Here is a 13,704-nt window from a genome sequence, read left to right as displayed (position 1 = left end):
AAACTTCCCTGTAGACAGGTAGCTACAAGAGATGAGGAAATGCTTAGGACAGAACATAGTTTAAAATCTTGTTGTACGATGACAGATTAAAGGATTTCCAGAGAATACATTCCAAAATGCACTGTCACTGGCAATGTGAGTTTTCCCATGGCTTTGCAGACGCTATTAATGATTCATTTGACAGTCAACTAAAGAACCTGGAGCATCAGAGCACCTCAGTATGTCTCATTTACCACTTTTCTTCTGGGGTTTTGTTTCTCTCCAGGTTCCTCCTGCTACTTCTGATCCCCTGGCATTCATATCCTTCTCTGCCAAAGGCAACACAGTCAACTTAACTGAGAGAAGATCAGTGGCGATTGAGAATGTGCATAACACTCTCTTCATCCAGACAGACAAGCCCATCTACAAACCAGGGCAAAAAGGTTGCTGGGGAGCTGGAATCAGCTAGTGAACTAGGAAACTGAGTGCAAGAGTGGGTCAAGAATTTTCCTCCACAAGAATTTCTCTTGTGGAGGAAAAGTCCGCTGACTGCAATGGCAGTGTATAGCATATAGTGCATAATTGTCATTAGATAGTGCATATTGCCATCTGACAATGACCTTATCAAAATAGAATGAAAAATAGAATCAATTCACCAAATTGCAAGAAATGAGTAGGCTTCATTTATCTTTTCTAAGTTAATTTCATTTACAAAATCTTGAGTTCTGTTGTGTTTACTGAGATCAATCATGTAAAGAATGTCCTTAAGAATACAGAAAATAATAGGTTAAGCTTGGAATTAATAAAAATAAATAAAACGTAATTTCCTGTCAACAGCTCTTTACACTTTACTGCTAATCTAATTCATAGAGCTGTTTTCATTACTATATTCAAATAACTACTATCTATGGTATAGTTAGTTATATCTTTAGTATAATCATGTTTCAGTGCTTCACATGGTTTACAATTAGATAAGCGCGCTTTCTTCCCTGTCTTTCATTTTTAAATTGAATTGGTTTGTAAAGATAGTTTCTTAGGAAATGCTCCAAAGTAATGAGTCCTTAAAGATGTTGGTCAGTATTAAAGATACTTCAGATAATAAGGTGTCCAGTTCTCTGAGGACTCATTGGTTCTTCCTAAAAGCCTGCACAAATTTTGTTTCAGTTATACATTGAAAGATACTTACCACTACCAAATTAAATGATCCTCTTTTGTCCTACATCTTTTTCAGTGATGTTTCGTGTGGTCACTTTGGATAGCCAGTTCAGACCTGTTCAGGAGACAGTAAGTAAGAGGGATAGTCAAGACTTTTTGAGCATGATCTTGGAGTACTGCTCATAGAGACTCTCTCACTTGTATATTGAGTAAAAGGGAGCTAGAATCGATCTCCTAATGTTCTTAGAGAACTGCTGTAACTTCATACTCTATCCCTTTCCTGCCATTACAGAAGGCAAAGTTTCTGAAAGCACTCCTGGAAATCTCTCACAGTGCTCAGATTTTGTAGTCACTTCACTTTAACTGCCCCTGATATGTAGAAAGAGATCGTATTTCTTTACTTATAAAAGATAGATTCATAAAGAGGTTGTACCCTAAAATTATCTCTTATATTTACAGACATGAATTTCAAATTGTTTCCTTAATCCAGTCGTCAGTATTGAGAGGGGTTCAGCTGGTATTTTTCAAGCTCCACAGTTGATTTCCTTATGCTTTGATAACTTTTTCTTCTTTCTCTCTTTTTTTTCTCCTCCAGTATCCCCGAATCATCATTAAGGTAAGAGATGCACTGTCATTAAAGTGACAGTTTCTTTGGAAATGCCAGTGCTGTCATTTCCAAAACATGACTTTCTCATTTGCCTTTTGAAATGCATGTTCCTCACTAACTCTACTATCAATACTGGGCATCCAGAACAAGTGAAATTGATATGTCCAGTTCTGGGCTCCTCAGTTCAAGAAGGATAGAAAACTACTGGAGAGATGGCTACAAGGATGGCTACAAGGATTATTAAGGGCCTGGAGCCTCTCCCTTATGAGGAAAGGCTGAGACCTGAGATTGTTCAGTCTGGAGAAGAGGAGACCAAGAGGGGATGTTATCAACACTCATATCTAAAGGGCAAATGTTGAGAGGATGGATCTGACCTCTTCTGGCGATACCTAGTAAAAGGAAAGGGGCAACAGCCACCAACTGAAACATAAGAAGTTCCATATGAACGTGAGAAAGAACTTTTTTACTTTGAGAATGAGAGAGCACTGGAACAAGCTGCCCAGGGAATCTGTGGATTCTCCTTCTCTGCAGATATTCAAAACCCACCTGGATGCTTTCCTCTGGAACCTACTGTAGGGAACCTGCCTTAGCACGGGGGTTGGACAAAATGATCTCCAGAGGTCCCTTCCAACTCTTATGATTCTGTGACTCTGTGATTCCCATCTTCATTTAGGAAACATATCAGGCACTGAATATAGCAGAAGGCTCACAGAAAAGTGTTCCTAGATGATACCATGCAAGAACTGCACTTTCAGATGCCTGTCACTATGTGAAATTCATTCATATCTAACCCTTTGCAAGGATATTTACCAGAACTGTAAAGGAAATACAAATCACTTATTCTTAATAGTACTGTATTAGTTTCAAGAATCACAGCTCAGTCTAATGTCTCAGTCAGAAGATGCTGTTTTTTTCCACCTCTGTTACAACTGATTTGTTATGATTTTAACACTGGATGTTTTATTCCAGAGTTTTTGGAACTTAACATTGATGTATTTCAGCATGACTTAAGATTTTTAGATGATGGAAATGTAACTGTAAGGCATAGTAGTAGTAAATACATATTCCCATTCACTGTGTTAACCTGGATAGAAAATAAATATGCCCTGTTGCACAGGTTAAGAATGGTTACTTCCCAAATAATTTTGACAATTAGATAAACCACAGAATCAAACAGAATTTTAGTTTATCAATTGCTTGTTTATTATTTGCTTACACATTTAATTTACAGCTTCAAATCCAGACCCTTCTCTCTTTACAACTCTGTCTTTATGTAATCTCTTCCATGTATTTTCACAACACTGCTTTCCCCATTGTTTCACAACAAAGTTTGCATGCAGGTGCTGGCATGTTTAGACATGGCTCATCTGAGTGTAAATATCTGACAGAGACTCATCCAGAGCACATAATCTAAAGCCAAAGAACAGGAGAAGGAGTCAGCAGAACCAGACATGTAATTTTGAGGTGGCAAAAGGTTATTGTTCCTTTTGTTAGGATTCAAACATGGGTGTTTAGTGTGGTCTTATGTTGGCAGGACTGCAGCAAATTGGAATATTAAATAGACTCACCTGCATACAGGCAAAAAATAGTGTCTCTCTGAAATGTCATCTTCTGCTAGAAGCAAAGCAATCATTAAGTTAGTGTTCTGCTGCATTTCATTTCAAGGGAGGTCAGCATAATATTCCCATCCGACATAAGGAAGAACTGAATCAAAAATCCTCATACTAGAAGAGCTACAGATAAGCAACTGAGTCATAATCAGGCACTATTCATGGATGATCTGAGATCATCTGGCAGTGTAGGTAATTTTCAGGTAAACATAAACTTGGGCTTGTTTAAGGCACAAAGAGATCTGGAAAACTAATGGTCAGTCATGTCACACATGCCATCAGCTCAAACTCACATTCATACAGTAAAGCATTAACCCAGTATACCAGGACAGAAAATTTAAAATAAGTCAAGAAAGAGGGTGAGAAAAGTTTTGATATTTCTCTTTCTCCCACTTCCCAGGACCCAGAACAAAATCAGATCTTCCAGTGGTTGGATGTATCATCTATGAATGGCATCATCCAGCTCTCATTCCCATTAATTGAGGAGCCAATTCTGGGGTCCTATCACATCGTTGTGGAGAAGAAGTCAGGGGATAAGGAGCATGAATACTTCACAGTGGAGGAATATGGTAAGCAAGCGCTGTGAACTTCCCCAGCACCAGCAATGAGGCTGGTTCTGCCTAAGTCTGATAGGAGATGTGAGTGAAGAGCTTAAGTGCTTTGAAATCTCCTATTCATGTTCAAAAAAGAAAGACATGGTGAGAGCTGAATGAACAAGTGAAAGCAAGAAGGAAAAAAAAGAAGTGGTGAGAAAGATAACATTTTTCAGGAGTTAAATTAGGAAATTAATTCTTTTCTGGGCTTGGCTCAAAATCACTCTGTGAGTTTGGGATCCATATTCTACCACCCGTGCATTACATTCTCTACCTGTTCAGAGGTAAAGCTAATGAGTCATGAATCATTCCTGTCCTGTTTCATGGAGATCATCAACGTAGGAAGAGCGCTAGAATAATATATGCAGCAGAAATCTTTATTCTCTGTCAGACATTAGATGACGGTTATTAGCATGTTACGGAAGAGGCCAGATAACCACTGTAAGAACAAGAAGGAAAAAAACAGGCAGTAGAGGTACCTCATAATAATCTACTTACTCTGGAATAGACCACATCAAGGGAGTCAGACTATTCATTTTAATATTACGTTTTAAAACTTATGATGGCAGATTTTCCTTAGTATCCTAGATCATTTATTTATTTGTTTGACTGTCTGTTTGTCTGTGTGATGACAGTAAAGCACCATTCCTGCTTGCCCTATGGAGTTTCTTCCTACCTCCCAGCTCTCTTTGCACAGGTGAAAGAGAAAAATTCTATTCTGGCTGTGTTGTCAGCATTACTGGTGTCTTGTGGCAAAAAAAAAGGCTGAAAAGCAGATGTGACAATGCACTGGGACTTGTTTGGTTCCACTATTTTACTCACCCTGTTGCTTTTCTACTCAAGTGGGGATGGATTGCATAATATCTTCTGTTCTACAGGGATTAACTACTTTCAGACATCAACATCACTCCCACATTTCCCTTGAAGAAAATTTTCTTACTGTGGCTGTTATTATTAGTATGATTATTCTTGCATTTTAAAGAAGGTTTTCATTTTACCCATAAAGGTATTGTCTGATAACATCCTACAGCTAACTCTTAGATAGACTTTTCTCTCTCAACCATTTCAAAATGCTTCTGCCAACTCTTTTTTGTTGTTGTTGTTTTGTTTGGTTTGGTTTTGTTTTTAGGTTTTTTTTTTCTGTCTTCCTCTTGTGCACCTGTCTATCATATGGTACTACTGATCAGTCATATTCAATTTGTATTCCCAGTTCTGCCAAAGTTTGAAGTGACAACCAGCATGCCCAGGAGGATCTCTTTCTTTGATGAAGAAATCAGGGTGAATGTTTGTGCCTTGTAAGTATAAGAGCTGAGAATAACAGATGGGTAAACAAGAAACATAGGAAGGAGGATAGTGTGAAATGCTGAGAAATAAAGAACCCAGTACTGATTCACGTATAGACTAGAGCAATATTTTAGCTGTGACTTCCGTGACATGAAAAATAATGATAACTGCTACATAGCAGAATTAGAATTTTCTGAGTTTGTGTGCCTTAACAGTCTGAAGGTATTAAGTGGTACAAACTTGCTAGCTGTTGATTTTACTATTACAGAGAAAGAGAGAAATAGTAGAGGACTAGCATTAAAACTTCTGTATGTGACACTGCCAAGGGGCAGGGTAGCATAAGCCTGAGCAACAAGGACTGCCATACATCTTGCTTCATGTAAGTCAGTAATAAGAAAAAAAAAAAAAAAAAAAAAACAAGCAGAAGGAAATGATATCCCAAAGACAAGCCTGGCATCCCTTTCCAGCTTCAGACCTTAAAGAATGACTTAACCAAGACAATAGTAAAGTAGACTTTTTAAAGTCAAGGTCTGCCTAAAAATAATTGAGGAGAATTCAGGTAGTACTAACATGTTCTAGTTCTCAGCTACTTTTCTGTCTGTACTCTTGGCACTCCTAAGTGGTTTAGAGTCTATATTGCTTTGCAGTCATTCCTGGTTTCATGCTAAGTCCACCTTTACAGTTGGTCAGTATTGGATTCTTGTATCTCATCCTCTCCTAGGTACACTTATGGCCAACCAGTGCAGGGGAGTGCCCGAATCAATGTGTGTCAGCGACACTTTTATAATCCACAATGTCAGCAAAGCCAGAAACCAAGATGTGAAGCTGTCATTGGATTGGTATGATACAGGGCTAAGCCTTTCTTCCCAGTGAACTTTATTACTCAACACATAGTGCATGGTTTGGAGATCTCATTTGTTTCCTGGAGTACATCAGACAGATAATCCCAGAAGCATATTTTTCTCACTGTTTTACAGACAATTCTGAAAGGCCATGCAGTTTTTACCAATGGCCTCATTAGGAGACAGGTTTTTGCCCCTTCTCCTCAAGAAAGCAGGAAAAGAGAAATTATTTTTCATTAGAAATTTGAGTTCTGTCTCAGAAGAGTCAGTACGAGAGAGGGGAGCTTATAAAATTATGAATATGTGATCACTCCTTAAACGCTGGATGTGTGCACTTACCAAGGATAATCAGCAGACCTCTACTGGGAGTCTTTGAGGACAGTGTTAAATTGATATTTGATTTCTCATCTATATCAGATTCAAAGTACTTTAGAGAACTAAGCTCCTACAAGGGAGCTCAGACATCATGCAAAATGTGCTTAAGAAGGGATGTGAGTACAGAGAGGACTAGGGGAAGGGAGGAGAAAGGATTTCAGGTGCGTGGGTGTGTGAGATTGCAACAGTGAACTGGGAGGGGAGCCAGAGAGTGAGAAGTTTAAGATAGGAGGAGAGCAAGTAGGAGATAAAAGCTAAAGGAAATGCAAGCAGAGGCATGAAGCTCTTCAGAGACGCACTAATACAAGCTTAGGAGCATTTTTCCAAATCTCGAGAAAAATAAGTATTCCTCTCTTTGCTCCTTTTTCAGCTGGAAAACAATGGTTGTCTCAGCACTGTTGTCTCCACCAAAACTTTTCAGTTGTACCGCAGTTATGCCAGGATGTATGCCAGCTTCAACATAGAAACCATCGTCACTGAAAATGGGACAGGTGATACTAAGTAAAAATTGGGAAGTAGCTAAACTGGGAAGTACCCTAAATCTCACAGGTGATACTTCTTGGGATGAATCTCCTGGATTCTGATCTCTTCACCAAATAATGAACAACTACCATTTTATCTGGGTAGCTCTCTGTCCATAAAATCACATCTCCGTACAGCTTTTCAAAAGAAACTGTTTTCTGCACATTTCTGATTTCTGTTTCCTTCCCTTTCTTCTGGGTGTGTCTCACAGGTATCCAGATGAAAAACTATGACTACGTTGCAGTCAGCCAAGAAAATGACAGAGTGATGTTCAGGAACATGGATCAGTACTACAGAAGGGGAATTCCTTACTTTGGTGAGGTGAGTAGCTGAGAAGATACATTAGAGCAGAACCTGAGGTCCAGCAGGATCTCTCCATTGCCCTGTTTGTGGCTGTCCCTTACCCTCTCCTAACAGCTTCCATTAATAATGTCACATAAAAATGACTGCTTCATATCTTTGTCATTATGTTAGAAACTTCTAGAGAAAATCAGAAAATTACACCCTAATGCCTAGTGTGTAAGGGAGTCCTTTCAACAGTGATTAGAGAATGCCTGAGAAATGACTAAATGAAAGGCCACAGGTGGTGAAGACAGATACACAAGAAACTAAGCTAGCAACAGCAGTGCCTAAGCTGAAGGTAGAATTTACCCTGCATTGTATCACACCATCCTGTGAATGTTTACTTAAAACGGTACAACTGCTGGAACACATCCAAATTCTTCCCAACCTGTACTCCCAGGATAAACTCTGGCACAGAAAGAAGGATGAAATGTATAGCATTCTCCTGATTCAGAGTGCAGAAGGAAGGTAGTGCGTGGATCTCAAAAGACAGGACGTGTTACTGAGCCCCATGTTACACGTTTGCCTCTTAAATACACATACTTGAGTTCTACTCTCTGCACATGTGATTAAGTTATTGTTCTCTGGTGAGCAGAATATTTATTATCCTTTACTTTTTTTTTTTTTTTTTTTAACCTGCAACTCCTGTGTATTCTTTGTGTTTAGATCACTGTGACAAATGCAGATGGCAAGCCTGTTCCCAGTAGGGTTGTTGTGCTGGAGGTCAATGGAGAATACCAGGCCAACTATACCACTGATGAGAATGGCACGGCAGCCTTTTCCCTTGACACGTCCAACTTCTTTAATCCCACTGTTAAGCTGAGAGTAAGTTCAAGCTCTAGTCTAATTCCTGAAAAATTTCTTCAACAGAAGGAAGAATCAGAAGCAAGCAGTGGATGCTGGCAGGTTTATTTCGGGTGAAAAAAACAGGCAATTAGCCCAGCAACACATGCAACCTCTGTGAAACTAGTATGAGAAAACACTAATGCTGAGAAGCAAAAGACTGTACCTCAAGAGTGATCTTCAGCACAACTCTATTTTTTTTTCTCAGCTCTGAAGCCCTTTCTGCTGTCATCTTCCTTCTTTCTATTCCATGAACTAGAGAACCTTTCTCAAAGCCTGCCCTGCTTTTCTGATCCAGCCTGGGTGCATGCCAGCCTGCTTCCCTACATTTCTGCTGACACTCATGCCCATTACCATGGCATGGTCTTCCCAAGTTACCATGCCAGCTTCATTGCCCTTTCCTGGACATGCTCCAGAGCCTCGATGTCTTTCTTGTAGTGACAGGTATATTACAGTATATTACAATATATTATAATATTATATATATATATATAATACTGTATTATACAGTATTATAATATATATATTATATAATACATATATATATGTATTATACAGTATTATAATATATATATCATACTGAACACAGTATTCAAATTGCAGCCTCTCCAGTACTGAGCATAGAGGGACGATCACTTCCTTATTCCTGCTGGCAACACTATTTCTGATACCAGCCAGGATGTCATTGGCTTTCTTGGCCACCTGGGCATGGTAATGATTCATGTTCAGCTGAGTGTTGACCAACATCCCCAGGCCTGTTTCCTCTATGCAGTCTTCCAGCCACTCTACCCCAAGCTTGTAGTGTTGCCTGGAGTTACTACTACTACGGAGTGCAAAAGCTGGCACTCCGTCTTGTTGAACTTCATCTCATTTGCCTCAGCCCAGTGCTCCAGCCTGTCCAGATCCCTCTGTAGGACCTTGCTACCCCCAGGCAGATGGACACTTTTGCCCAGCTTGGTGTCATCTGCATGTGAATATATCATGTCCTGCAATCCCTGCACTCTGGACTACTGAAATACAAGTTTTTCAAACCAGCCTCAAAAAACCTGTTTTCCAACAAAGTATTTTAGATGGAAGATGCTTTTGCCTCTCACTTACCTGCCAGTCTTTTAATTTCCACTCTGTTGATTCCTCACGTATGCCTCTCCTGTATCATAGGCCACACAAGCACCAGATGACTGTGCAGATTTCTTTATGTGGAGAAATGATCATGAGTCCGAAGCCTTATTTTTTGTCCGTCGTTTCTACTCACGGACCAACAGCTTTGTGAGAATTGAGCCAGTGGAGGAAAAACTAAGGTGTGGCCAGCAGAGAATGATCAATATTCACTATGTCCTGAGTAGAAAGGGGTACAGAAATGCCACCCACACAGACTTCTACTATGTGGTAAGCACTACCTCAGTTCCCAAAACATATATATTCTTCTACCTTTTCTTGAACACTAAATAAGGCAGAAATTTTCAGATCAGCCAGTGGCTACAAATCACAGCTTGATTCAAGCCCCTCAGAATACCACTCAATATCAGTGATTTCGTGGGAGAAGGGAGGAGGTGCTTTTGATTCCTTTTTGTGATTTTTTCTATTCCTAGGTGATGGCAAAAGGAAAAATTGTTCTCAGCGGCCAAAAGCAAGTAAGAATAGCTCATGGTAAGTTGTAGACTGTATTAATACTGTTACTTCAGAGCATCATTCCTAGCACTAGTAGCTTATATGAGATGAGATGAAAGCAGAGAACTGTTGCTAAATAGGGTATTAATTCTTAAACATCGTTCAACACTCACATTATTATCTGCTTTTGATGCAGCTCCTAAACATATAGTAATCAAATTGATCTTTTGAGTTGAGAGGTGAAAACCTTGTGACTGAATAGAAGGAATGTAACCATCTTCTGTGTTATTTCTTATTTATTTATTTATTTCAAAGAGTATTTAAGGTTTCAGGTACTCTGTGACATTCAAGTCTTTACCAAGCAGAAGACCAAAATTTTTTAAATAATGGGCGCCTCATTAGAGCAATTAGATGCTTGGAATTCACTGGAGCTTCAGAAGATTCCAAATACCATTAATGATTCAGCAAACTGAATTCCATTTTTTCATTTAAAAGATGTATTTTCTTGCGGAACCAGGTCTTCAGTAAGCAACTTCAGTAAGTCTCATTCCACATACAGGACTTAGTTAGTATTGGCCATCTTCGGTCTTTCTCCAGGTATCTGCACACTGTGGCTGCACAGTATGTACTTCCCTATGGTTTAGGGAGAGGCATCTATTCATCAAAAGGCAGCCTTGTCATACAATTTTCCCTTCATTAGAACATCTTGAGGCCGCGTGGGTTCTAGGTAGAAGGTTCTAGGTTTGAGCTCCAAAGGCAAAGTATTGCTCTTCTTGTAGCAATCATACACAGATTTTCCTGCCCAACTTCCGCTCAGCTCAGCTCCCTCTCTGCAAAACACCCTGCTCTCAGCATTGTCCAGTTTGCATCTGGTACCTTGCTGATGGGAGTTTTTCCTCAGCCACTGAGAAACTAATCTCCCAGTAGCCAGCATCCCTTTTTTAATGGTGCAGATAGGTTACAAACAAATATGTAGTCCTTCCACCAAAGCTGAGGCTTATCTAATCTCTTTTGTTGGATTTTCCTCCACTGTTCCATGTAGCTTCCACAGCTCCCTGGGGTACTTTTGCCATTACACTGGATGTCACTGAGAAGCTCACCCCCAGTGCCAGATTGTTGCTCTACACGGTCCATCCTGATGGGGAGATAGTGGCTGACAGCTCTTGGATACACAGTGATGTATGCTTCAAGAACAAGGTGAAAACTTTTGTTTTCTTACAAAGGGTTATATCTGCTAATTTTTAGTTGTGTTTTGTTGTTGTTGTTGTTTTTGCTGGGTGAAAAGATAGGGAATGACTTCATCACAAACACTGCACTCAGGTTGACGTTTAGGAATGGAAAAGATACAGGCATGCCTGATAACACAAGAATCTATCCCTGGAATTTGTGCATATACTCAATCTCAGATTAAGCTGTCAGTGGAGTGGGGAGAAAATGATTAGGGGATTATAGTGACTATGAATTTTTGCAGAACAGGGATTCAGAAGGACTGTTAAACAACAGAAGCTTTGCCCAATTGAGAATGGTGTTAATACCAGTGAAAGATGAGATTTAGATATGTCTGCCAAGCTAATTTTCCTAATTTCTATTTTATTGTTTTGAATTTACTCATTTCCAGCTCCAGCTTGAGTTCTCTGAGAAGCAGGCTTATCCAGGCTCTAAAATCAACATCCATCTTGAAGCTGCTGCCAACTCCTATTGTGCCTTGCGAGCTGTAGATCAGAGTGTCTTCCTTCTTCAGCCTGAGCGAGAGTTATCTGCTGAGAGCGTAAGCCACATGCCCAGTGCCGTTTTCTTTGAATCTAGGGACATCCAGAATGACAGTTCCTGTGCCCACCTCTTCTGCTGGCTATGTTTTTTTTTTTTTCCATGTAAACAGACATTTCAGTAATTGAAAAAAGGTCTATAGCATCTGTATACTTCAAGGCTGATGGTGGAATATTTACTTTTAGAAAGCATACCAGTGTTAAAAGGAGTATGACTAATGTAAAACTTTGAAAGTATCTGAGAAGTGGCTCAAATAGGCCTAAGACCCAGAAAAAAAAAAAAAAGGCTTCAAATATCAGCTAGTAACTTTTCTGACTCAAATCTTCTCTCTGCATAACTCAGCAGTATCTCTTCATGCTCTTTGTTCAAATTTACCCTACAAAGCCATCACAACTCATAAAAAGAGGTATAGAGTCTAGACCTTCTTGCATAACATCAGCCAAGTTGCTTATTCATCTGTGTAGACATCGCTAGGTAAACCCATCATAGTCCATGGAACTGTTCACATGCACCCATAAATATTGAATACAAATGAGAAAGGAGTATGGGAAGAAACAAATCCTTGCGGTTAAAAATATATATACGTATATGATATATATGTAGTACTTCTGGAAACAAAAATAGAAAAAAAAAACAACAAACAGATATCCTGCTCATTTCATGCTTTAAGAGAGGCAGTTTTGTCTTGAAGCAGGAGAGTGGATATGTGCTGCACAACGAGGATGACAGAAGGAGCTGCACTGCAAACCCAGTCATACACTGGTTTTCACTGAACTTTCTCCTTTTTCATTCTATAGCCATGAAAGATTTTCATGGTGTGACAGAATTTTGCACCTGCCTGGGACCTTTCCTTGTTTTTACATCAGTTGTTATCACCTCTCAGGTGTACTACCGGCTTCATTTGAGTGATTTGTATGGCTATTATTACAATGGACTCAACCTGCAAGATGACCCACCAGAGGAGTGTACCCCAGTCAAAACCACTTTTTTTGATGGCTTGTACTATGAACCTGTCAATGTCAGCCATGATGGTGATGTCTACAGGATTTTCAGGGTATGTGTTCTGTTTGTTTTTTCAAATGTTCCAGAAGAATTCATGCACATTAGCATTAAACTTTCTAAGGTGATGGTTTTGATCCCTTGAACTCCCTTTACTCTTCAGTCATCCAATTTCTGCCTTCTGACATCCACCTCTTAGTCAGGAAGACTGAGAATCACTACTTGATGTGTTCATTGGAATCCAGTCCATAATTCAGTAGATGATTCTTAAGCAGGACCATGAACTTTGTTCATGACCTCAGGCATTCCTAGTAAAGATCTGAGTATATTATGCAGACCACTGCTTTCCTGATACATTTTTCTCCACTCTCACTCATCCTATATCTCTGTGACTTTCTCTGTCTTGTTGCAAAAGACCTAACATGAGCACCACCAGTGCTGCCTGTGACAGAACAACAGTTGTCACTACCTAGAAAGACCTGCATGCAGCAGAAGAATAACTTGTGACATTCAGAGTTGAAAGGCTGGAATGTGAGAAGTGAGGAGAGAGATGAGTGATGTTAACCCAGATGAGAGATGTGGCATGCATTGGTAGCTACTGCATGCACCAAATGACATGATTAATTCTTTTACATGCAGGAGATGGGCCTGAAGGTTTTCACCAACTCTACGCTACGGAAGCCAGTTTTGTGCAATGAAGACAAGTTGGATTGGGAAGAAAACCGTATCTATTTTGAACATGGTGCCAGTGGTGGTAGTGCCTTTGGCAAAGGTAAGAGTGAGAATCATAGAATCATAGAAACATGGAAACATAGAATGGGAAGAGACCTCAAGGATCATCAAGTTCCCCACAGACGGGCAGGGCCACCAACCTCCAGATCTGACACTAGACCAGGTTGCCCAGGGCCCCATCCAACTTGGTCTTGAACACCTCCAGGGATGAAGCATCCACAGCCTCTCTAGGCAGCCTGTTCCAGCAGCTCATCACTCTCTCTGTAAAGAACTTCCCTCTGACATCTAATCTAAACCTTCCCTTCCTGAGCACAAAACCATTCCCTATCATCCTATCCCTATCTGCTCTTATAAAAAGTTGATTTTTTATAATCCTCCTTTTTATAATCCCCTTTTAAATACTGGAAGGCTGCAATGAGGTCTCCCCGCAGCGTTCTCTTCTCCAG

General features: G+C 39.8%; 1 protein-coding gene across 1 annotated transcript in view; it reads left to right on the top strand.

Moving 5' to 3' along the window:
- Positions 1–13,704, top strand: part of OVSTL (ovostatin-like) — a 37,449-nt gene that overhangs the window by 2,247 nt on the left and 21,498 nt on the right. The window contains exons 3-17 of the mRNA XM_040648410.2: positions 266–422; positions 1,211–1,263; positions 1,730–1,750; positions 3,752–3,920; positions 5,155–5,239; positions 5,950–6,067; positions 6,816–6,936; positions 7,179–7,288; positions 7,976–8,134; positions 9,311–9,538; positions 9,742–9,799; positions 10,803–10,957; positions 11,379–11,528; positions 12,411–12,581; positions 13,166–13,298. Coding sequence (XP_040504344.1) covers positions 266–422; positions 1,211–1,263; positions 1,730–1,750; positions 3,752–3,920; positions 5,155–5,239; positions 5,950–6,067; positions 6,816–6,936; positions 7,179–7,288; positions 7,976–8,134; positions 9,311–9,538; positions 9,742–9,799; positions 10,803–10,957; positions 11,379–11,528; positions 12,411–12,581; positions 13,166–13,298 — 1,888 coding nt within the window. The remainder of the gene's footprint in view (positions 1–265; positions 423–1,210; positions 1,264–1,729; positions 1,751–3,751; positions 3,921–5,154; positions 5,240–5,949; positions 6,068–6,815; positions 6,937–7,178; positions 7,289–7,975; positions 8,135–9,310; positions 9,539–9,741; positions 9,800–10,802; positions 10,958–11,378; positions 11,529–12,410; positions 12,582–13,165; positions 13,299–13,704) is intronic.

This window comes from Gallus gallus, chromosome 1 (assembly GCF_016699485.2).
Source record: "Gallus gallus isolate bGalGal1 chromosome 1, bGalGal1.mat.broiler.GRCg7b, whole genome shotgun sequence".
NCBI lineage: Eukaryota > Metazoa > Chordata > Aves > Galliformes > Phasianidae > Gallus > Gallus gallus.
This window is presented reverse-complemented; position numbering and strand designations above follow the sequence as displayed.